The following is a 25,167-nucleotide window of genomic DNA, read 5'->3' as shown; positions in this document are numbered from 1 at the left end:
ACAAAATCACGTGAATTCAAATCAGGCCTTTAGAGTTAGACAACTGGGAATAGCATGGTTTCTTCTAAAGAGCACTGGCTTCTGATCCCAGATCTTTTTCTGATTTGCTATGTGAATTTTTTTTTTTAAGTTTTGAGATTCCTTTATTCAAGCCAAATTGTTCAACCTTTATCACAGTGTAACAACCTATTTTAAAAACCTTAAATGAACAAGTTATCCATGTAACCTTGCCATTTCAATTTTCTGATTTGCTGTGTGAATTTAAATTCCTACCTCTCTGAAACGTAATTTCTTCATCTATAATCCCTGCTCTGCTCATCTCACTGGTTTGTGGTGAGGATGAAGTGATATGGTAGGCGGAAAAATAATTTGTGGGGAGGAAAGTACAAGAATAGTTTCAATTTCTTCTGTGCCATCAAGATAGACCTTGAGGATAACAAGAAAGTGACATCTATGATTTACCTTTGACATTTTCTGTTTTTGTCTCATGATCTTCAAAATGCAAATTCTGGATGTCTGACTTTAGATAGGACTTCTGTTAAGCAAAGACACAATTGTTTAAAAAATTCTACTCAGAATATCAAAATAATTATAAAAAATCCGTGTTGATATGGACCTGTATGCCCTGAGGAATGAGGTCTAGGAACTGAGTTTTAATGTAAAACAATAATAGTAATGATAATAATAATAATTTAAAAAGTGAGCTAGCAGGCATGTATTTAACATTGTCAGTGTAAAGTTCCGTGATAGGTACTCTGGAGGTAACAAGAAGTATAAGGCTCAAGCCCTACCTTCAAGGGATTTGTGATCTAGTTGGAAACAAGGTATATAATTCATGAAAGGTTTTATAACACAAATGGTAAATAACTTAAAATGATAAAAAAAAAGGGGGGGCAACTCACAGCACCACCTGATTAATCAACTAAAATGAATCTTGTTCAGTACAGGCAGCAAATTGTCCCAGTGTCATTTATTGAAGACTCTATCTTTTGTCCACTGTTAATAACGCCATCTCTTTCATACATCAAGTTCACTTACACACAGATCTGTTTCCAGGCCCCCTATTCTGCTTCATCGTTTTATTGTCTATCTATAGGCTAGTACCACATTTCTAATTAATATAAGGTGTAATTTCTATAAGTCTTATTGAGCTTTGAGCATCTCTCTTCCCCCTGACATTTGGAACCACTTGAGAGAGGAGATACAAGAGACAGACTAATAGGAATCAAAATGTCAGTTTTATTACTGATAAAGCTGCATTTTCCAAGTGGCTTTAGATCTATAATAAAAGGGCTTGCAAAGACATCACTCAAAATTAAACTTACTCTTGCAATCACGATGTGAACTGGAGAACCTCAGGCTTTCCCCGCAGAGGCAGGCCCTTAACTATACTATAGAGGGCTGTCAGGTGACTCCTGCAAGAACCCAGATGGGACTAAGCCAAGAATACCCAGGTTTTATTTTTCCCTCTAAATTCACTGATTAGAAAAGGCCCTCCTCCTCTAAGAGCGAGTGGGAGGATGGAGAGAGGCCAGGAGCCTTACTCTTAAATCATGTTCCTTCATAGCAAGGGAAAAGGAAGATTTCCCCAACTTTCTTGATATCTGGTCGGGTGAGGCTCCTACTTATGACCCTTCTTCAAAACTCTTTTGGCTTTTCTGGACTTATGAACTGTATCTGAGTGATTTGACAGCTGTATGATATTGAGTCTTTCTAACTGTGAACATGGTATCTCTTTATATGCTTTCTTTCTGTTTTTTAAACATACCTCAGTGAAGTTTTAAATTTTTCTTCATAAAGATCTTACACATCTTCTATTAGATACTTAGTCCTATATAGCTTACCATTTTGGTTGCTGTTATAAATTTTTTTATTACAACATCCAACTTTTTTGTGGCTAGTATACAGGACTACTACTGATTTTTGTATTTTGAGAATGTATCCAGCAGCCTTGCTCACGTTAATTACAATGGTTTATCTTAGATTCTCTCGGATTTTTCTGTGGGTACGATCATATTTTTTTAGTGAATGATGGTGTTGTTTCTTCCTATTTTTACAACTTTTATTACTTTTTCTTGTCCTTTGTTTTATTATGGAAGAGGAGCAGCAATAGTGGATATCCTTGTCTTATTCCTGACTTTAAAGAGAATGCTTCTTTTCACCATTAAGTATTATATTTATTGCAAGTTTGGATAGATATTATTTATTAGCGAAAGGAAGTTTCTTTCTATTCCCAGTTCACTAAGAGTTGCTTTTTTTAAAATCATGAATGTGTATATTTTGGATTTTATAAAATGCTTATTATGTTTATTGAGATAACACTATATTCTTCTTTACTGTGTTAATAACTAGTAATACATTTTCTGATGTTAAATCATCTTTGCCTCCTGGGCTATAATCTGCTTGGTTGTGATGAATTATTTTTTGTATATTGTTGGATTCGATTTGCTGATTTACTTTTTTATTTTTTTTAAACTTGTTTTATTGAAGTATAGTTGATTTACAATGTTGTGTTAGTTTCTGCTTTACAGCAAAGTGATTCAGTCATACATATATACACATTATTTTTCGTATTCTTTTCCATTATGGTTTATCACACAGGATGTTGAGTATAGTTCCCTGTGCTATACAGTAGGACCTTGTTGTTTATCCATTCGATATATAATAGTTTGCATCTGCTAATCCCAAACTCCCAATCCATCCCTCCCTTACCCCTTATCCCCCTTGGCAACCACAAGTTTGTTCTCTATGTCTGTGAGTCTGTTTGTTTCATAGATAAGTTCATTTGTGTCATATGTCAGATTCTACATATAAGTGAGTCATATGGTATTTGTCTTTCTTACTTCACTTAGTATGATCATCTCTAGGTCCATCCATGTTGCTGCAAATGGCATTATCTCATTCTTTTTATGGCTGTGTAGTATTCCATTATAGATACAGGTATAGTTATATAGATCATACCTTTTTAAAAAAATTTTATTGGCGTATAGTTGATTTACAATGCTGTGTTAGTTTCAGGAGTACAGCATAGTGATTCAGTTATACGTATACATATGTTCATTCTTTTTCAGATTATTTTCCCATATAGGTTATTACAGAATATTGAGTAGAGCTCCCTGTGCTATACAGTAGGTCCTTGTTGGTTATCTATTTTATATATAGTAGTGTGTGTTTGTTAATCCCAACCTCCTAATTTATCTCTCCCCCACCATGTTTCTCCTTTGGTAACCATTAGTTGGTTTTTGAGTCTATCATTTTTTAAATTAGATTCCATGATTTGCTAATATTTTTAGGATATCTGCCTCTGTAAATGAGACGAGGCTAGCCTATAATTTTTCTTTCTCATATAATAATCTTTGTCTGATTTTGGTAACAAGGTTGTAACAGCCTCATAAAATAAATTGAGGCTCTTTCCCTTCTCTTCTATTATTCTTTTCTGTTCTCTGGAGCAGTTTATGTAAGATAGGAATTATCTATATCTTGAAGGTCTGAAAAACCTAGTATTTTTCATTTGTTGAGAGGGAAAGTATAGATTTTTAGCTACTGACTTAATTTTTATGATGATTATGAGTCTATTTATGTTCTGTTTTTCCAGTTCCTCCTTAACATACTCCAGTCTGATTTCAGTTCTATCAGTATACTGAAATTCCTCTTATCTAGGTAGGTGTCTAGAACTCTGTGTTGCCCAACCCAGTGGCCACTTTTCCATCCTTATCCTACTAGTCTGTATTTAGTGGCATTTGGCCTTGCTGGCCATTCCTGCCTTCTTGAAACATTCTCCTTTCTTGGCTTCCACAATACTACCCTCCCCTGGTTTTCCTCCTTTCAGCTGCACTTTTTCTGCCTGTTCTTCCTGTTTGTCCTCCTTTTCTTGATCATTAAATATGGAGATCTCCATAGTATTCTCCTTTTCTCTCTCTTTCTTCTCATGTGAGCTCATCCACTGTCCCCATTTTGAAAACCATCTATATGCTATGACCCTCCAAGTTATGTTTTAAGCATAAACCTCTCCTGCAAACTCTGTAGTCAGAGACCTGCTTGACACTTCCCCTTGGAGTATCACAGGCACCTCAGCCTCAACATCTAAAACTGTCCTTCACCAGGCTTCTTCAGCTCAGCAAATGACACCCTGTCTACCCAGTTGCTCAAACCAGAGAAACATCCTTGATTTCCTTCTTTTCTTCACTCCTACCTGAGCCAGTCTAGTTCATCAGCAAACCATGTCATCTCTACCCACCAAGTGTACTTCCCACCATCTCTGCTGCCACCACCCCAGTCCAAGTCACCACCTGCTCTTACCCAGACACTGCACCAGTCCAGTTTGTCTCCCTAATTTCACTCTTGTCCCACCTCTGTTCATTCTCCGCAGCAGCCAGAGTGATTTTTCAAAATTTTAGCCATATCTTAATCACTCCCTAGCTTCAGCAGCTAGAGTAAAACCCAAGCCCTTTTCTGTGGTCTCCCGACTACCTGCCTCTCACCCTCCTCTCATGTATAGTCCTATACTGACCTCCTCTTAGCATGAAAAAGCTCTTTCCTGACTCGTCACACTCACTGTCCTTCTGTCTAGAATGTGCTCTCCCTCTTGCTTCTCTCCCACCACCATCCACACCCACCCCTTCATATAGAGGGAACAGTTTTAGAAAAGACACAGGTTTACTGGCAAAGAATAGACCACTTGGCTAGAGTGCAAATTCATTTTAGGAATAGAGAGAATCTGGGTTTTGTGGTACTTAGAGCTTATACAATTTGGGAACCATTTCAAGAAAACAATACAAAACTGAAAATACAAAATTAGAAAAAAAACGTAAATATTTTAAGTGAGAAACAAGATCACAACAAATTACTGAAACTTCAGAGATCAGATCCCTTTCCCTTTCTTCTGTGATCTCTTTAGACAATTTACCCAAAATGCTTTCCTCACTGCAACCTGACTGTCCTTTCCCTCCTAAAACACCATCATTTCCAGCAACTCTCATTTCTGAGGTTCAGATAAATTAAATGACTTACCAGGGACTTCCCTGGTGGTGCAGTGGTTAAGAATCTGCCTGTCAATGCAGGGGACATGGGTTTGATCCCTGGTCTGGGAAGATCCCACATGCCACCAAGCAACTAAGCCCGTGCACCACAACTACTGAGCCTGCACTCTAGAGCCCACGAGCCACAACTACTTAGCCCACGTGCCACAACTACTGAAGCCCGCGTGTCTAGAGCCCGTGCTCCACAACAAGAGAAGCCACTGCAGTGAGAAGCCCAAGCACCGCAACGAAGAGTAGCCCCCGCTTGCCACAACTAGAGAAAGCCCACGTGCAGCAACGAAGACCCAGCTCAGCCAAAAATAAAATAAATTAAGTAAAAAAAGAAAAAAAGTAAATGACTTTCCAAGCATGATTGACCTATGAGCCTGTGGCAATAAGACTGGAGTCTAGGTCTCCTGGCACTGATGCAGTAACTCATTAAGCCCCAAACTCACACATTATGTAGTGCCCCTCTGAGCCACTGTACAAGCACATTAACACTGAATGAGTAGTATGTACCACTTTATGGTGCTGTAATGAAAAGTAGGCTACTGAGACAGATGCAGAGTACCACAAAATGCATGCTACATTACGATCCAAGTAAAGACCACTGTGGAAGCCAGGCTGGAGGTTACAAATCTAAACAAAGCTGGAACAAACACTTTTAGCCTCAGAGGAAACCTCAGAATTTCTGAGAGCAGCCATGAACTGAGGAATTACCTCCCAAGCCCGTGCTCCTTAGGGCAAAGGGTAAAAAAACTCACGCTCCTAAGGGAGCCTCTTACATCTTTTGTAAAAGAAAACACTTCCAGTTTCTCTGTGATTGTTACCATTCACAGATTGGCCCCTTGTGGAAGCAGGTTGCCGTATGTTCTTTTGGTGTCGAGGATTTCAAACTGGCTGTGAGGATCAGTGCAGTCACTGAATTCCTCCTTATGGTAAGCTTCAAAGTTATGTGACAGCTTGTTTTGTTTTGTTTTTTCAAAGAAAAGACAATGTGATTAAAATTCCTTTAATGAAGTGATTTTTTTTCTTTCACATTACAGAATTCTTATCTAATATCAAAGCAGCTACCTGATTAATCCTAAAACTATCCCTTTTCCACATGAACGCAGTTACCTGGGGCACAGTTCTCAGCGCTTTATGCTAGTCCTTTCCAAAAGAAGTCTCCTTTTTCTCATCCTTGGATCAGTAACCTTGTTGTAACTGCCAAGCAACACAATTTTGAAAAGTGGAATTTCAGCTCAGAGGTTGTACTCTTGAATATTTTGGTTAAAAGCCACCAGCATGCCACTTAAACATCGCATTTTTTCTTTCTTTTACTACTAACTACAAAGTGGTCCAAGATTCCAGTTGACATGCACATGCACAGCTGATGCTGGTGCTGAATTATGGTCAGGGAAGAATGTACGCACAAGGCGCTGCTTGATGGCTGCCAGTGAGACGATAAGTTTAGAACTGAGACGAAGAGATTATGTGCTGTGTTGCTGTGAATGGGCTGTGCGACGGGGCCCCCACATGCAGGTCCTGGGACAGCACCTCCACCGTCTCTCACCCCAGCTCACCTGACCTCGAGACATGCCCAGCTCATTTCTGACCTCAGTTCTTTTTCTCAGACAAGTTCCCACCACCTAGAATCGCCTGCTTTTGCCTCTGCCCTCTCCAAACGTCACTGTCACTTCAAGATCCAGTTCATGTCCTACCTCATTCATTCACTCACTCAGCAGGTGCAGAGGTAACACGTCCTCCCTCCGTAGCTTAAGTTCACTTCTCCACCAAGTCTTACCCACTAGGCTTTTGAGCAGCAATGAGCAGGCAATGAAATAGGAACAAACAATATGTAATAGACTCAGGAACTATGAGTACTGAAGAAAGGTGGCTAAGTTATTTGGAACATTCTGAGGATGTCATTTACTTCCTGGTGTGAGGGATGTGGGTGAAATTGGACAAGCCTTCACTAAGGAGATGGCATTTAGTGGACCTGGAGCACAAGGAGAATTGGGGTGTGTGAAGATTGGGGTGTAGGCCAGAGTAGGAAGCTGTTGCCCAGTTGTAAAGAGCATGTAAAGACTATGGGTTTGAATACCAACTCTTCCACTCACTGTCTCTGTGACTTCAGGCAAGTTTAAGCTCTCAGCTTAAATTTATCTGTAAAATGGAGATAATAGTGCCTACCTGATAAAGTTGATATAAAGGTTAAATACGTAAACACTTAGCATACTTCTGGCACATAGCAGTACTCAGTAAATGGTAAGTATTATAAATATGTAATAGATAAGTGAATCATAGTTATTATCTGTTTTAAAAATTAAATCCATTCTTTATTATAGGTATTTTGTTTTTCCCTTAAAATCTACCGCCTTCTCCTTACAGATAGGTATAGAACATGGTTCTTGGCCACATTTTTAATAATGGCTCATGCTGCCTTGTACGTTAGTGGTACAAAATATTTACCATCTCCCTTCCACTTTTCCCCAAGTCCTTTATATGACCCTTCTGAAGCCTTAGAGATAAGTACCCTACAAATCTATTTGCCTACCTACATTTTTTGGTACCCACCTTCTTAGGTAACTCTCACCTCTAGTTAGAAGTTACGTAAAATAAAAGTTTCTTATTTGCAGAATTTTCCATGTTTTTATTTAAGCTTCTAACAACCCTGTGAAGGAGGCAGGGCAAGGATGATGATCACTATATTGCAGGTCAGAAAACTGAGACTTAGAAATATGAAGTGATTTGCCAAGATCACATGATAATAAGTGATGGAACTGGGACCAGAAACCCAGGTTGTCTGACTCCTAGTTGCATGCTCTTTTTATCATACCAGGCTGCCTCTTATTAGTTAGTGGTCATTCTTTTCCTTCTCTGCCCTTCCCCAGCCCTCCTGTCTCTCTGCCATTGAATTTCTAACACCTATTACCTTCTCCAGGAAAGCCCATCAAAGTCAAATCCAGAGTACTAGAAAAATACACTGCAAAATCAGGACAGGCAGGTCTGGTGAAGACATTCTTTGTTGCTTATTTTACCCCATTTACTTCAGAGATGTAGGAAACTCATAAGAGTCATAAAACTTTGTGAAGAATTTAAAAACTTTAAGACCAAAGGAAACAAAAATGCTTATATGTTTCAATTCCATTGGTTAAGAAACAAGAAAGCTAAGGGGAAGCACATGAGTTGGCTTAAAACATATGTTTGCCCGTAGTGTTTGTCTTCCTTGAATTTCATGTTTTTGTTTTTGTTTTCTCAGAATAAGACATGATAAAAGCAGGATTTCAAAGCCATCTTTCCTGCTTTATACATGGAATTTTTAATTCTAAGTTCAATTTTTACTGACTGTAAAGCTTCACAATTAACAGTGGAAAGAGCACTGAATTTGGGAATCAGAAAACGTAGGCTCCAACTTCAGCTCTTTCATTTCATTTTCATAAACTGTTTTTGAGTATCAGTTTTTTTTAATGGAGTTAATAGCACCAGCCATATTTCCCAAGCATAATTGTACAGAACAAATGAAATAATGTCTGTCCAAGTGGTTTAGAAACTAAAAAGGACTATACAAAATATTATTAAGTATTATTCATGCATTTAACAATTCATTAAGGGTCTCCTCTGCATATAGCACTATTCAAGAGACACAAGAAAATTCAGAAGTGTAAGATTTGCCCTGCCTTTGCTTAGTTGACAGTTGTTTAGTTTATAATCTGAATGAGTACATAAGACAAATATTTTGAAGAACAAGACTTGCAAAAACATTCTCATGCATTGTTCAGTCTCGCTGTTGTGTGGGACTTAGAGCCTGAGCCCCGGCTTCAGTGGACAGTCCGTTACAATGATGGTGCTCAACCTTGCACTGACTTACTTGATGTTTTAGGACCAGGTGTGCCGTTTTTATAGAGACCACATGAATTTCAGTGACCTTAGTGAGAACACTGAGGAGAAGTATCCTTGGCTGTTCTGCAGCTTGCTGGAATACTTCTGATTCCCTCCAGCGTTTAATGATGTGACTTTGGGAGAAGCAACTAGTGGCTTTATGTAAGGTCATATCATTTCAGTGGTAAAATCTCTAGGTAGTATTTCTGCTGACCTATTTCTGATCTAGTTCTCTATTCCTTTTTATAAATAGAATAAAGCTCAATCAAGCTTTTTTGAATGAACGAATGAAAAAGAAAGTAGCTAAGAATTTTGACACGTTAAGAAAATGGGCTTTTTCAGTCAATTAAAAATAATGAAAATCTAGAGCAAGTGAGCCAATCTTTCTATAAAACAAGAAGGTAGTGATATAATAATTCAGCTCTTAAGCCAAACCATCCACCTGTGAAAATGAGACCCTATCCAGCATTAACATTTTTTTAAAGCCTTGCTTTTTAAAAGCAGATCTATCTTCTCTCCTTCCCTCCATCATTTGCTCATGCTGAATTCAGAACTAGTCTCTAGCAGGTGACCCCCGAGGGACTTAAAAACCCTGTTGTCTAGCTGACGTTGGTTTTTAAATTTAGATCAAATGACATTGTGTTTGAAGTCTCAAGAGCACTACTTAAGGTAGCTGTACCATATGGGCTCGCCTTTCAAAGTACTCCTTGCAGGCTGGCATCCTTAATAGGAAAAGTGAAGCCTGGTCAAAAATAAATGAAAAAGAAAGTTTTATTGGAGTTATTTACTCTAAGACAGCTATTTTAGACGGAACCTTGACAAGTCATCTCATTGCCTCCAGACAGGAACACTCAAGGCATATGGGTATCTATAGTATTTTAAATGACCTTGGGGGACGAGGCTTCTTCCATAACTCATTCCAGAGTTTAAACACCCTCGCTTCAGGAAATTCTTCCCTATATTTAACTTACAGGCCCCCTTCTGCGGTTAACACCCATTTCCGCTTTTTTCTGTCCCCAGTCAGGATGGAGAACAGCTGGCCAACATCCTTTGTGTGCTAACCCTCCATCAGTGAGAAAGTCATTTGGGCATCCCTGGGCTGCTTTTCTCAACCTCCAGCAACCAAGTCTTTGAACCAAATTGAGATCTTTTTCCGTTTTTATTTGTGCCTTGTCTCTCTCTTGTCATTCCTTTTGATTATCAATGAATAAAATTTGGAAAATGTAAAAATATACAGACGAGGGCAAAACAATAGCCCTATAATCCAGGGAGCGAAACCACTGTTAAGTTAGTCAGTTTTCTATGTGTTTCTTATGCAGTTGAGATCATGTCATCTATACCAGCCCTGAAATATAGTCTGATCCACATATATAGAAACTTACATTTTCTGGTAGCCATATTGAAAAAAGGTAAAAAGGAATAGGTAAATTAATTTTAATCATAGTTTTTATTTAATTCCAATAAAATATTAACATGTAATCAGTATTTTAACTATTAACAAAATATTTTACATTCCATTTTTTATACTAAACTGTCTAAATCTAGTGTATATTTTACATTTATAGCACATCTCAAATCCAACTAGCCACCTTGCAGGTACTCAGTACCGTGTGACTAGTAGCTAAGTGTTGAAACACAGTCCTTGCTGTTGTATATGCTGCTTTTTTGTCTATCATATCTTAAGCCTTTTACGAATGGTGTTACAAAAATTTTGGCATCATTTTAGTGGCTGCATAATAGTTCGTCATTTAGACTTACTATAACTGTATCTTCAGAAAGTTTTGTTCTTCATGTTATAAGTAACCCTGTAGTGTTCTTTTTTTACTTCTTTTTTACTTTTATATCAACTGTTTCTCAACACATTGCCAAAAGGAAAAAAACCATAAATTATTCCTTTTGGGTGCAACTAATCAAATCCACTTATTCATAAAACAAATATATCCACTTAGCATCTACTGTATACTCTGTACTACATTAGATTGGGAAGTGGAGCAGTGGATTTCAAGAAATAGAAGACCAGGTCCCTCCCATACATTGTTTACAAGACTTGGCTCCACAGTTGGACTGCACACATATTTTTTTTATTCTGACTTAAATATCCTTCCCTTCATTTCTTACTCCCCTCTGCCCCTACATAGACACACACAGCCTGGTTGACTCCCCCTTATCCTTCAAAGTGCCAGTCAAAGGGAGCCACCTCTGCTGAGTCCTCTAGGTGACTGCTGGCTCCCTCCTCCATTATACAAAATGTATACTGTGTAAAGAGCACCATGGTGTTCTGGTTGTTGGCTAACTCTGTCTTCTCTACTAGAGTGGAAACTCTTTAATGATAGAAACCTTATCTTTTTTTTTTTTTTTTTGCGGTACGCGGGCCTCTCACTGTTGTGGCCCCTCCCGTTGCGGAGCACAGGCTCCGGACGCGCAGGCTCAGCGGCCATGGCTCACGGGCCCAGCCGCTCCGCGGCATGTGGGACCCTTCCGGACCGGGGCACGAACCCGTGTCCCCTGCATTGGCAGGCGGACTCTCAACCACTGCGCCACCAGGGAAGCCCAGAAACCTTATCTTATAAGCCTCTTTATTCCCAGTGCCTAGCAGACTGCCAGGGCAGTGAATGTGGATTTCAGTAATATCTACTGAAATACTTGTTGAAATACAAGTGATCATATTAAGCATCAGTTGGATCATATAATTACAAGTATTGATCAAGGAGTTCAGAGTTCAGAGAGCACACTTTAAATTGGCATATCGGGCTTCCCTGGTGGCGCAGTGGTTAAGAGTCCGCCTGCCGATGCAGGGGACACGGGTTCGTGCCCCGGTCTGGGAAGATCCCACATGCCGCGGAGCGGCTGGGCCCGTGAGCCATGGCCGCTGAGCCTGCGCTTCCGGAGCCTGTGCTCCGCAAAAAAAAAAAAAAAAAAAATTGTATAAATTGGCATATCATTGAAGAAGGCTTTAACAAAGGAGGTAGGACTTGAACTGGTTTTTGGAAGATGATCATGCTTAAGTGAATGGATGGAGATATCATGTTCTAAGAAGCCTGTTTTTCAGGAGGAATTCTTTAGCATGTGCTAAGTATCAGCAGATAAGCATCTTTCTAGATCTAAAACAATATACTAAGTTTCCAGAAGGCTGTAGAGATATGGTCTTGGCCCATCAAAAACTGTCAGGGGTGGGGCTTCCCTGGTGGCACAGTGGTTAAGAATCCTCCTGCCAATACAGGGGACACGGTTTTGAGCCCTGGTGCTGGAAGATCCTACATGCCGCTGCAGAGCAGCTAAGCCCGCGCACCACAACTACTGAGCCCACGCGCCACAACCTCTGAAGCCCACGTGCCTAGAGCCCATGCTCCGCAACAAGAGAAGCCACCACAATGAGAATCCCGCACACCACAACGAAGAGTAGCCGCGGCTTCCTGCAACTAGAGAAAGCCTGCACGTGGCAACAAAGACCCAACGCAGCCAAAAAAAAAAAAATTGTCAGGGCTTTGCAGAATTAGAAATTACCACTGGCCGCTTCAGTATCATCTTTGAGTTTAAGCTCAAAGTTTTTGAGCTTTGAGTTTCAGCTTTGGAGTTGTTAAAGGTCATTTTATATGATGCTTGTTCAGTAATCCTTCTGGTAGTGGACAGCTGTATATAGATAATAATAAGTATGTCATTATAGCTAATATCAAATGACCATTACTGCAAACTAGGCACTCTTCCAAAGCATTTTGAATGTATTATTTAGTTAAGTCATTTAATCCTCACAACAGTCAAGTGAATTAGGGCCCATTATCCCCTCTCATCTTACAAATGAGGAAACTGAAGCACAGAGAGGTTCAAATAACTTTCATGTAACACAGCCATCAAGTGGAGGAGCTAAGATTTGATCCCAGACAGAACAGCTTTAGGGCTTCTACTTTAACTATCACCCTGTACAGCCTCTCTTATAACTATGTTAAAAATAAAATATTTTGGGGGCTTCCCTGGTGGCGCAGTGGTTGAGAGTCTGCCTGCCGATGCTAGGGGACACGGGTTCGTGCCCCGGTCCGGGAAGATCCCACATGCCACGGAGCGGCTGGGCCCGTGAGCCATGGCCACTGGGCCTGCGTGTCCGGAGCCTGTGCTCCGCAACGGGAGAGGCCACAGCAGTGAGAGGCCCGTGTACTGCAAAAAAAAAAAAAGTAAGTAAGAAAGAAAGAAAGAAAGAAAGAAAAAAAATAGTTTATACAGGGATCATTTAGCATCTTGTGGTTCCAGAAAAGGAATCCTATTATTATAACCCTCCCCTATTTTTCTTCATTCCTCTGACTGCTCCTTACCTCATTTGCAGGCTCCTCTTCTTCTACCTCATCATAAAATACTGGAGCTCCTCAAGCTCAGTCCTCAACCCTCTTTTCTCTGATTTTATTCTTCACCACCTTTGCCCAGTGATCTTATCTACAACTATCATTTTAATTATCACCCACATTGAAAGGAAGCACAGTGTAAATCTTCAGCCCAGATCTCTTTTCTGATATCAGACCTCTATTCAGATTGCCTGCTGGACCTTTTCACAGCACATTCTGTGTGCCCTTGTTTTTTTCTTCCTGTCTTCCACCCCAACCATCACAAGCCTCATGGTGTTCCAGTGCTCTGTTTTCAGCAAATGGAATCTCCATCCATGCTTTTACGCTGGCCAGGAAGCCAGCTGGTTCCTCCCTTTCCCTCTTACCCCCATATCCAACCTTCACAACCTCTGCTGATTTCCCCTAATATCCCCTAATATGTCTATTTGTCTGTATCTATACATTTCCACTCTGGCCCAGGCCTCCATCATATCTCACCTGTACTACTGCACAGCCTGTGGTCCCCCAGCATCTGCTCCAGACCCCCTCCACTCTGTTCTCCAGCTTCAGTGAGAGTGCACCTGTCAAAATACAAATCAATCAATCAATCAATCAGTCTCTTTCTTTCTCTCCTTACCCCCTAGACACACACACACACACAGACACACACCCCTAGCCTAAAACACTTCAATGACTTAAATAAAGAGAAAAATTCTAAACATGGCCTCTGGGCTTCTGCACAGTCTAGACCTCGTTTTCCTCTTCAGCTTTATCTTCTGCCATGCTACTCTTCACTTGATGACCTTTTGGGTCCTCAAACGTTCTCTCTCTTGACATAGGGTCTTGACATATGCTATTCCTTTTGCCTGGATGCTCTCACCCACCCACCCACTCTTTACCTGGTGAAGAAGTCTACTAGCCCTTCGAATCTTGGCCTTTGCTGGGTTAGTTGCATAGCATGTGTCAGAGGTTGTCATTTTGCATTTATATCTATAATTTGGTGACAAATGTCTATCCTCTCCCACTTATAAGCGCCACAGAAGCAGGAACCATGGCTTTTTCCAATCACTATTGTATCCCCAGAGTCTAGTGCACAGTGCCTTGTGCATAGACACTCACTATATATTTGAATGAGGGAGTAAATAATTTGTTAATATGTTCTGTTAATATACATACAGTTTATACTGCACCTCTTGCAGTAGTACAGAGGGCTACAAAAAAATAAGGTTCCCGAGACATTGTCCCTGAAGTCCCACAGTTTCTAAGCAGTGATTAAATGACGGCTGTCATTTAAGCATTTCTTCCACAGGCCTCCAGCATCTCTGAAAATGGTGGCAGAGCTATCCTTTCTTCTTTTAAAATAAACAACTAAGGCCCCATGGTTCGGTTCATGTCAGAACTTATTAGAAATGTGATGGTTCAGCTTTAGCAGTGTCTTTCAAAAACTTAATTTCATAGATTCTGTCATTGGCCTCTGGAGTCTAAAGCTTCCTTTAGCTCTCTCTGCAAGTCTACTTTTTAAATTCTGACCAAGGTTTAAATTTCCCTATCAAGTTCTTTCTGGGGCTGGGCTGTGACAGCTATTCCTCTGGTTTCCCTGGCAAAGGTAGATTTTTTTTTTCTAGTTTTAGCATAAACACTTTATCACTCCCATGTTTCAAGTGCTATCTAGACACTCCGAGGGGTCATCAGGTATCCTTCCTGGCATCTCTTTCTGTTTCTACAGACCATGTTACAGTCCTCATAATGTTTTTTGCCTTGCCTGGCTGTGATTTCAGTACGTTAAATTTTCTGGTGATTTCTTAAAGTGAAAGCTGATGGGTGAAGTGGTTGACCTGCCAGCTCCTGAGACCTTCTGTCTCCCTGGAGGATCACTCTCTATTCCCTAATCCCAGAGAACTCAGCCTTGAGGGAACCAAGCTGGCTTCCAGGTGGGCTCCATGCTGTGAGTACCCCTTCAGCCTCTGTTCATAGCATGTGCTGGGACCTTTCTTTTCCAGGGTGGGCCCTGTTGCCCAGGACCACGGAGGCCCTCCCATAACAGAGTCTGGGGAAATGGATTTCTTCAGCTTGCTTGTTTTATCCTTTGCCTGTGGAACTTTCTCTTTCACAAATTCGTCTCTCCATCAGAACTCAATTCAAATAAAATCTAAAGACTCCCTTGTTCAGTTATTCCTTTTTAAACTCTCTGTTTTTATTTAGTCAGGCTTTGGCAGGAAAACTTCTAAGCAGAGCCCAGGGGAAAAGTGACCATTGGCACAGATTTTAGCCTGTGCTTTGGGCCACGATTGTTTCTATTTTTATTTTGTTTCTTGTTTTTGTTAACATCCAGGGCACAGATTAAGCACTTTCACTTATCTGTAATGGTGAGAGGCCTTTAGATTGCTTGCCTTTGGCCAAGATTCTGCATGCTTAAAACTATTAACCCCCAGCTACCTCCTGGGAGATAAGATCTATCTGTTCAATTTGGCTTTTCCAAAAGGAGGCTCTGTGCTTCTACTTGATCTGAGATAGAGAAAGGAGAAAGGTAAATCCCAACCTTTGCTGGATTTTCAAAGAGGTTAGTAGCCTAATTTATGGGTTGTCTTTTTTTTTTAACTAACTTTATATCATAATTTCTCAGCTGCCAAAAGACGTAATTCTACCTCAGCTTCGCCTTGGCAACCTGCTTTTGGCACTCTGTGCAGCCCTGTCGTTGCTCTGCATTCTTTAAGCAGTAATCTTTAAGAAGGTGAGAAACTATTATTGCTTTTTAGCAGAGTTGACATGCTATTGGCGCAGAGTAGTACCTAGAGCTTCAAACATTTCTAATGGCTGTAAACCAACTTAAACACCTCCATGTAGATGTCTCACTGCCATGAGGTCATAGTTTGCTACAAGGGGGAGAAAGAAGAAGATCAAATGTTATTTAAAAGTGTGGGTTGTTGGGTTTTTTTCCTTCTTTTTAAGTATTCTTATTCCACTGAGTTGTGGCTGTAGATTTTGGCCAGGATCCAGACAATCAAGATTTAGCATTTTGACCAGCTGTGATCTAGTAATGTTCCTCAGAGGAAACATTTTGTAGGAGGGAAAGACACATATTTGAGACTGTGAATTGTACTCCTTCCTAATACTTTACAGCGTGAGACCTGGTTATAGACAGATAAAACAAGCACAAGTGAATCTGAAAGAGAACAGAGGAAAAAAAAAGTTTTCAAAGAGCTAAAACTTCACTCCAGCTTGAAGAACTCTCTTGAGGTGGGAAATCTTTACATTTTTTCTTTACTTCATTTTTCCCTAAGTCTTCACATTCATATCATTCCATGGCAGAATGTATTTCTGTTCATAATTGATACTTAGAATGCATTAGCATTCTTATAACAGCATAACAAGTCTTAGGAAGTAAAAATGCCACACAAACTTAATGTAGGCAAGAAGAGAAGAGAAGGAAAAGGTATCAAGCCACTTGACCTAAAAAGTATTATTCTGATTCTCACTCCTCCCTTAAATAGAAGTAGAGCGTGTTTTGGTGGCCAGTCCTATGGATTGGGAGAGAGAAGGAAATTAACATTTTTTAGTCAGACTCCCTCTGTTAAAGCACAGTTAGTTGCTTTGTGATCTTAGGCAGGTTACCTAACCTCTGTGCCTCAGTTTCTTCATCTGTAAAATGAGGATGTATACTTCATAGAGATGTGAGGATGAAATGAGACCATGTATAAAGCTGTTAACAGATTACTTATTCCCTAGTACTTCATACATGTTAGTTGCTATTGTTTTATTATTAATAATTTATGGAGTACCTACTCATTGTACTAAGAATTTTACTTGTATCTTTTGTTTAATCCTGACTGCAACAACCGTTAGATAGATATACCCGTTTCACAGGAGAGGAAACATAGGTTCGGGGTAGTGAAGTGCTCCACCAGTCTCCCATATTTTATAATGGCGGAGCTATATGTGAAGGTCTGGAATATTATATATGGGAGATGTGGAAATGGGAACACATTTTGGACCAGTGCTTTCTTACTTTGTTTCCTCTCTCCCAGTCCCTTTTCTGTAAAAAGAGGCTATAGCTTCGGGAAATAAAACCAACAGAAAAGGAAGATGGGGAGAAAGTGGTGGGGCGAGGATAGTGGAGTGGAATGAACTGGTTCTGCTGTCTCCCGGGTTGGGCTGGCTTCATGGTGAGGTGTTCGTATAATGGTTATAGAAGTGCTGAATGGGGGCCTCCTCTTTTAGGCTGGGGAAGCAGAGAAATTCTCCCTCTTATAAAAATTTCCTCTCCCTGAAGCTAAATTCATACAGAAAAATGACACATCAGAGGTTTGGGGACAATTGGAATGTACCTCAAAGGATTCTGGGAAGCTCTTCTAGTCCCTCAGCATTTGGTAGATCGTGTAAATAGAGGCCGTTGAGCACTTCCACTTGATTCAAAGCCTTTCCCACCCCATGTCCTCAGGAAAAAGGAAAAAGCTGGAACGAAGTTTCACATCAGGCAGAATAAACCTTTTGATTTAGTACTTTCTCCCCCAAACTCTTTTACACTTACCTTGACTCCTTATCTTCTTGCAGGCAGCTCCCTGATGGGCAGGAGTGGAGATGGGGGTGGGTGGGAGGACTTCTGAGTTTGTTCCTGCTATAAACATTATTCTGTATAGGAGGAAACAGTAGAAGGAATGAGATCTAGATTCCAGTCGTTCCTCTGCTACCTGTTACCCTGTGTTTCCATATAAGACGTTAATGTCTTTGAGCCTCAGTTACCTCTTCTGTAACATGAGGCTAATACTTTTGGAATCCAGAGCCCATTGAAGCAAATAATAATGACAGTAACCACAATTACAACTACTACTGCCATCGGTATATATGCCAGGCATTCTGCCAAGGATGTGAAGTGTGTTATTTTATTTAATCCTAACCACAGTCCAATAATCTATTATACAAAGAAGAAAACTAGAGCACAGAAAAGATAAGTGACTGCCTACAGTCATATAACTAGTAAGTGGTGAGTTCGACCTTAAGTTATAACTTCAAATAAACAGGATCACAGTTGCCGATCCAGAAGTTTGAGCATCCTTTCTCATCACCACCACTATCTCCAGATATCTCTAGATATAGCTGAAGAGATAACAAAAGGTAACTGACTGCAGTAAATAAGGACAGAATGAAAAAGAAATTAATGACCTTAATTTAGAGAGATTAAGGAAGATTTGATCCAAAGAAGCCAAATTTAAACCAGACTGTCCTCCTTGACCTCTAAACTCCAAGCCACTTGCCTTCTCCCTCACCATGCTATTGTTTGGGATCCTAGGATATCCTTTTTTACTTGTAGCAAAAAGGCTTATTATTAAGTAATTTAACAGTCCCCGATGTGATTCAGTTATTCAACAACCTATGCCCTGTTTCACTAAACCGTGGCCTAGTAAATTTGTAATTACAATATCTTTGGGTTGTTTTTTAATAAATTCATTTTAATTGCAGCATTAAACCCCAGATATCATGTTTCCAGTTTGGACCTAAGCCAAGCTAGGAGAGGCATCCATTCAAGGCAAACAGCTGATGAGAAGAATGTGTGCAATGAACTGGGGGACTCAGTCCAGTTGCTAAACCTCAGGCTCTGTGCCCCCAAATCTAGTGCCTTAGAACATAGGGACCCCTGGCTGAAGTGGAGGATAAAGAAAAGCTACTACATTTCCTGCTGCATCCACTTCTCCCCAGAACACTCAGGTTTATTCTGGTTGTCTCTAAGAGTAGAAATTCCCTGTAAGTTATTCATCACTATTTAAATACTGTACTAATTTCATTTGATAAGTAAATTGTCAATTGCCTTTAAAAATTGGTCTTAATAGTTAGTAAATCTAGGCATTTCAACCTCTTCTTCCATCTAGATAAAATAATTATAAAGCCAGACTGTAATCAGACAAAAAGAATCTTGAAACATTCTGGGCATTCTTTTTTAATCTATCATTTGCCTTTTTAATTGCTACCTTTCTCTTTTTTTTTCTTTTTTTTTTTTTTTTTTTTTTTTTTTTTGCGGTACGCGGGCCTCTCACTGTTGTGGCCTCTCCCGTTGCGGAGCACAGGCTCCGGACGCGCAGGCTCAGCGGCCATGGCGCACGGGCCCAGCCGCTCCGCGGCGTGTGGGATCTTCCCGGACCGGGGCACGAACCTGTGTCCCTTGCATCAGCAGGCGGACTCTCAACCACTGTGCCACCAGGGAAGCCCGCTACCTTTCTCTTTTTAGGCAATAGTAGAGGTATAATGTTCCTATTTTTCTTGTAAGAATTTAACTAATACCAAAACGTGTAATGAAGATTCCTTCTAGAAACCTTCTATTAAATATGAAAGTCAGAATTATTTTATTAAAAATCTATGCCTTGGGCTTCCCTGGTGGCACAGTGGTTGTTGAGAGTCCGCCTGCCGATGCAGGAGACACGGGTTCGTGCCCCGGTCCGGGAAGATCCCACATGCCGTGGAGCAGCTGGGCGCGTGAGCCATGGCCGCTGAGCCTGCACATCTGGAGCCTGTGCTCTGCAGCGGGAGAGGCCACAACAGTGAGAGGCCCGTGTACTGCAAAAAAACAAACAAACAAAACAAAACAAACAAAAATCTATGCATTGTGTTTTTATAGAGATACAACAGTTTGTTTTTTAATAGTAAAACTTTAGAAATATCCTAAATCCACAAAAATAAGAAAATGATTAAGTAAATTATGATATTCCATTCAATGGAGTAGCCATTTAGAATTGTTTACCAAGAGGTTTGAATAACTTCCAACAACAGGATACAGAATTGTATATATATACTGCAAACACAGCTTTCATTTTGTTTTTTGTTTGTTTGGTTTTGTGTCTTTTTTAAATTAAACACACATATATAAAATCAAAGCCTGAAAGGAAAATATCCAAATAGTGGTTATTTGATGGGTAATAGGCTTTTGAGTGATATTTATTTTTTAATATGGTTTATATTTTTTAGTTTTCCAGGGAGTATAAATTATTATAATAATTAAAAATGCATGTGTGTTTGTATATATTTTAATGCAGTCATTCAACACTTGAGCTGTTTAGACCTCAGCTATCTTAAAAATTTGGAACATTGCTAAGATTCTGGAAGTAATAAAAAATTAATTCTGAGCAGCCAAAACTAATGTTACAAAACTCATATAATAAAGCATATTATGCCCAGGATATCTGCTGGTCCATCACTCAAATCCTGTTTACTCTTGCTTTGCACACAATTCTCAAGACATCTACTTTACAAGAACACAGCAAATTAGAAGCAAATGTCCAAAAAGGAGAAGCGCTCGCAGGCAAGAGCACTGACTCGGCCACACGTGACAGCCTAACAGTGAGAGAGGACACAGAAAAGCCTGAGTGCAGACGTGAGAACTCGGACTCAGATCCCAGATTCAGAAACACGCCCCTGAAAGGCCCATAGTCTCTCTACTATGTCATAGTTAGTAAGACATGTTAATACTGATGGCCCAAAGTTATCAAGAAAACACTTTTTTTTTTTTTTTTTGCGGTATGCGGGCCTCTCACTGTTGTGGCCTCTCCCGTTGCGGAGCACAGGCTCAGCGGCCATGGCTCACGGGCCCAGCCGCTCCGCAGCATGTGGGATCCTCCCGGACCGAGGCACGAACCCGTGTCCCCCGCATCGGCAGGCGGACTCTCAACCACTGCACCACCAGGGAAGCTCCCAAAAAATACAGTTTTTAATTGGAAAATGAATAGATAAATGTATATGTATAACTGAATCACTTTGCTGTACACCTGAAACTATCACAACATTGTTAACCAACTATACTTCAATATAAAATAAAAAGTTAAAAAAAAAATTTTAAATAAAAAAAGGGAAAATACCTTTCTTGTTCAACTTACTCTTTTTAAGATTATAAGAAAGACTAACAAAAATTTTTGAAAGGTTTCATGGCACATAGCTGCAAATGGGAAAAAAAAAACAGTGTGTGATTGTAGGATAAACGTTAGATATGTCGACTTCCTTATTTGTCTCCGTAATACCTCATCTTCTTACCGTTCTTAAGAGGGATTGTTTTACTGTTACTTAGGTTTTCTAAATTGTATTTGATACTGTCATTACCCGGGTTCTCATAAAAATCCAGGAAAACTGGGTAAGATCCCAGGATCAGGATGTCAGCAAATGCCAAAGTCTCCATCTCACAAAAGCCTTTGAATCCACGCATCGAAATAGGAGTAACATCATCAAGGACCTACTGTTGATGCACAGGGAGCTCTAATCAATACTCTGTAATGACCTATATAGGAAAGGAATCTGAAAAAGAATGGATATATGTGTATGTACAACTGAATCACTTTGCTGTACACCTGAAACTAACACAACATTGTAAATCAACTATATTCCAATATAAAAATTTAAAAATTAAATTAAAAAAATAGGGGTAACACCCCAGACCCAGAGCTTAGCTATAGGTTGGGCGGGTTAAATGAGAAGGCCTGTATAATGGCATTTAGCTTGATGTCTGTCATATCATTGGCACTTAGCAAATGTTAGTTGAATTTGAACATGATTTTCCCACATGGGATGCAAATGGCTATGTGGGCTCTGGAGTCAGATGTGAGTTGTGCAACCTTGAACAAATCACATAACCCTCCTACCTGCCTACCTTTTTCACAGGGCGGATGTGAGAGTTCAACATTATTGATGCTCAAGAAAATGGTAGTTCCCTGCCTATCATAGCTGCAGGGGAGGGATGTCATACTTTATTACTTTTCTGTTGTGCAAAGTTGAGGAGAGCTTTCAGGGAGTCTCAAAATCAAAGAGGACTACAAAAAACCCTTTCTTGTGTTGTAAGCACTGCTTGTTGTGCCCTGACCTGTTTCTCATGCCCTTTTATCCGCCCACCTGGAGCCCAGCAGAGGGAAGCAGAGCAGGGTCCCCTGGGGTGGGAAGGTGGGTGGCAGCAGGGAGGGTGTCAAGTCATTCACCCTTCATAGCCATAAGTGGTTAAGCACCTGGCCTGTGGTCACGTGCCAGCAATATCACCTTCAGTGTTCCGGGCGGGTTTACCTGGTGCTTCCCACCCCTCATGGGCTGTGGTGGCAGCTCAAAGCGTGGCCTGTCTGCCCAGAATAGACTGTCTGTGGGTGGTACTGATGCTGTTTTGGTTTGATTACCTAGAGGCCCTGCAGAATCATGTAGAGAGGGACACTTGTCAGCAAGTAGCAGTGAAAACAAGAAGGTTGGCCAAAATGTGCAGCTTACCCCATTACTGTGAGTTTTGACAACATATTAACTGAAAACCTAGATTAAGGCCAACAAGTTTTGCTCTGTTTAGTTTTTCTTGAGAACTAAAAACAGTAATTTACTAGTCTACTTGCCTGGTTCTGTGTGTGCCCCAGTGAGCGCCCCTAATTAGGAAATCGCTCTTGACACCAACACTCATAGCCAATCAAGGGAGCCTGATGGGCACATGGATTAGAAGAAGCCTTTTGGTTGCCTTTCCTCAAGAAGCTTGACGAACCTTTGCTTAGCCCACAGGGATAGTCGAGCATCAGGAGAGATCTGAGAGGAGAGGGGGCAGGAGCTGGCTTAAGGGTTTGGGGCTGTGGACACAGGTAGAAGGAACCCGAGATCCTTTCTTCTTTCTCATGCACTTACCGTGACTGTAATTTGAAAATGTATTAATTCAATAATTGTGGATGTCTTTCTACTGCAAGATTGGAAGCTCCTCAGAGGGACGGCCAGCATGTCTTACATCTGTGTCCCCTCCTCAAGGCCTGGCACATGTAGCAGCTATTTGTTGGATAGGTATAGTTTTAAGTCTAACCTCTGCTCCCGCCTGGTACTTGCCTTTTTTGCAAGCCACTTCTCTGTTTGTGTTTCCTCATCTGAAGAACACAAGTCAGATGGATCTTGTGTTTGCACCTCCCTCTGTCTCTGGACCCAGTTTGTTCATATAGTTGTATTGAAGCTGACTAGCGTCAGCCAAGTATGATGTCTAGAACTGTGATTAGTACTCCAGGGGTGGCTTCACTAGCATAGTTTATAAAGTGACTATCATTTCCAGAGTCTGGATACTCTATTTCCATTAACTAATTATTATTTATTATTTCAGACTTAAGAATAATAATGTATACCCTGCTTTCTTGATGGGGTTTTTGTGAGGACCACGTGAAATGATGTATATGAAATAACTTCAGAAACTATAATGCTTTGGGTAGCCAAACAGTGATTATTATTGCTGGCCCAAAAGTATCTTCCTGAGAAGTAACTCAAGTTTGAAGGAAGGTACTGAAGACCAAGTATTGTAAAGTGTGTGTGACTAGCGTTATAAAGGAGAGGTCATTTCCCAAGTTAATTTTTCGTTAAACACATACACACACATACACACACACACATCTCCTTGGTCCTCTCTCTGCCACTTATGTAATGCAAGGCAGTTAGCATTTGGGTATTGGAAAAGCTATTGATCATTGAGTTATGAGTCATGGGGTTTTAGTCCAGCCTCACTGAGGTTATCATGGGCAAGTCATTGAAGTTCTCTGTCAAATGAGGATACCTGCTTTATGAAGGTAAAACAAGACTTGAATATTAAAAACAAGAATAAGAAATTGGTAGCCCTGCAGACATAGGAAGTTGATCACATCCTTATATATTTTTCTTTACAGATCCAATCCCTGCAGTTGCCTCGACTCCTCCCCATATGACATTGTCTCTACCCACCCCCCTACCCTCTGCATATATTTCAGTATATCTTGTATCCTTCTTGAAGGAAGCTCCCAATGCTGACCTCGGAATACTTTTATGTTGCATTTTGTATTTGGACACTAAAATTAGTACTAAGGTTGAGTATTATCAATTTGTATTATCTCAAACCTAAGTATGTTATTTCCTATCTGTGGATCCAGAAGGTTTAAGCTGAGTTCTGAAGTTGAAAGTAACTTTTCATTTTTGTTTGTCTTCTAGCGACAGACATCACACCTCCAGTGCAATCCCTGTTCCAAAGAGACAAAGCTCCATATTTGGGGGTGTAGATGTAGGCTTCTCTGGGGGGATGCCTTCACCAGACAAAGGACACCGGAAACGGGCCAGCTCAGAGAATGAGAGACTCCAGTACAAAACCCCTCCCCCCAGTTACAGCTCAGCATTAGCCCAGCCTGTGACCACCATCCCCTCCACGGGAGAATCTGAGAGAAAGACAACATCTCTGTCTTCCTCCTTGGACACCTCCTTGGACTTCTCCAAAGAAAACAAGAAAAAAGGGGTAGATCTGAGTGACAGCTTCCACGGAGGCCATGTGAGTGTGAACACTAGCCAGGAACAGGGACAAGCCCTCCCGGGGCCTCCAGCCACAGTCAACGGCACCCTCCTGCCCAGCGAGCAGGCCGGCTCCTCCAGCGCCCAGCTTCCAGGGGGGTTCCTCCCGGTCTCCGAAGCCGAGCTCTGCTGTACCGTGGAGCAAGCAGAAGAGATCATCGGGATGGAAGCCACAGGCTTCACCTCAGGCGATCAGCTGGAAGCATTTAACTGCATCCCCGTGGACAGTGCCGTGGCAGTGGAGTGTGACGAACAAGTTCTGGGAGAATTTGAAGAGTTCTCCCGAAGGATCTATGCACTGAATGAAAATGTATCCAGCTTCCGCCGGCCACGCAGGAGTTCTGATAAGTGAAGCAAGCGGACAGACGGTAGGACCAGGATAGAGTCACTGCTTGAAATGAGGATAAAGCTGCACTGGTTACCCTTTGTAATAATTATGACACAAAATGAATATTAATGGAGGATATTCCTCAGAAAAATAGACTTTGTGAATCAAGGAGGGACTCAGGATCATTGTGTATCAGTGGGCCAAAGTTAGATTTTGCTTGCAAGATTTGCTTTTCAGGCCTGACAATTATTTTAAGGCAGAAGTCTAGCTCTAGTCACCTCATAGGCATTTGACTGCTTTTTTATTTACACTTCTGTGTTATCCTCAGAGGGAAGATGATAATATATAAATAATATAATGAATTTGTCTT

General features: G+C 40.7%; 1 protein-coding gene across 2 annotated transcripts in view; it reads left to right on the top strand.

Annotated features, from left to right (window-relative positions):
• UVRAG (UV radiation resistance associated) overlaps nucleotides 1-24,821 on the top strand; it is a gene marked incomplete at both ends in the record, with an annotated part of 308,282 nt that extends 283,461 nt beyond the window's left edge. For both annotated transcript variants that reach the window (XM_079707490.1, XM_079707489.1), the window contains one exon: nucleotides 24,119-24,821. In XM_079707490.1, coding sequence (XP_079563616.1) covers nucleotides 24,119-24,821 — 703 coding nt within the window. The remainder of the gene's footprint in view (nucleotides 1-24,118) is intronic.
• Between the last annotated feature and the right edge of the window lie 346 nt (nucleotides 24,822-25,167).

This window comes from Hyperoodon ampullatus, assembly GCF_949752795.1.
Source record: "Hyperoodon ampullatus genome assembly, chromosome: 7".
Classification (NCBI taxonomy): Eukaryota; Metazoa; Chordata; class Mammalia; order Artiodactyla; family Ziphiidae; genus Hyperoodon; species Hyperoodon ampullatus.
This window is presented reverse-complemented; position numbering and strand designations above follow the sequence as displayed.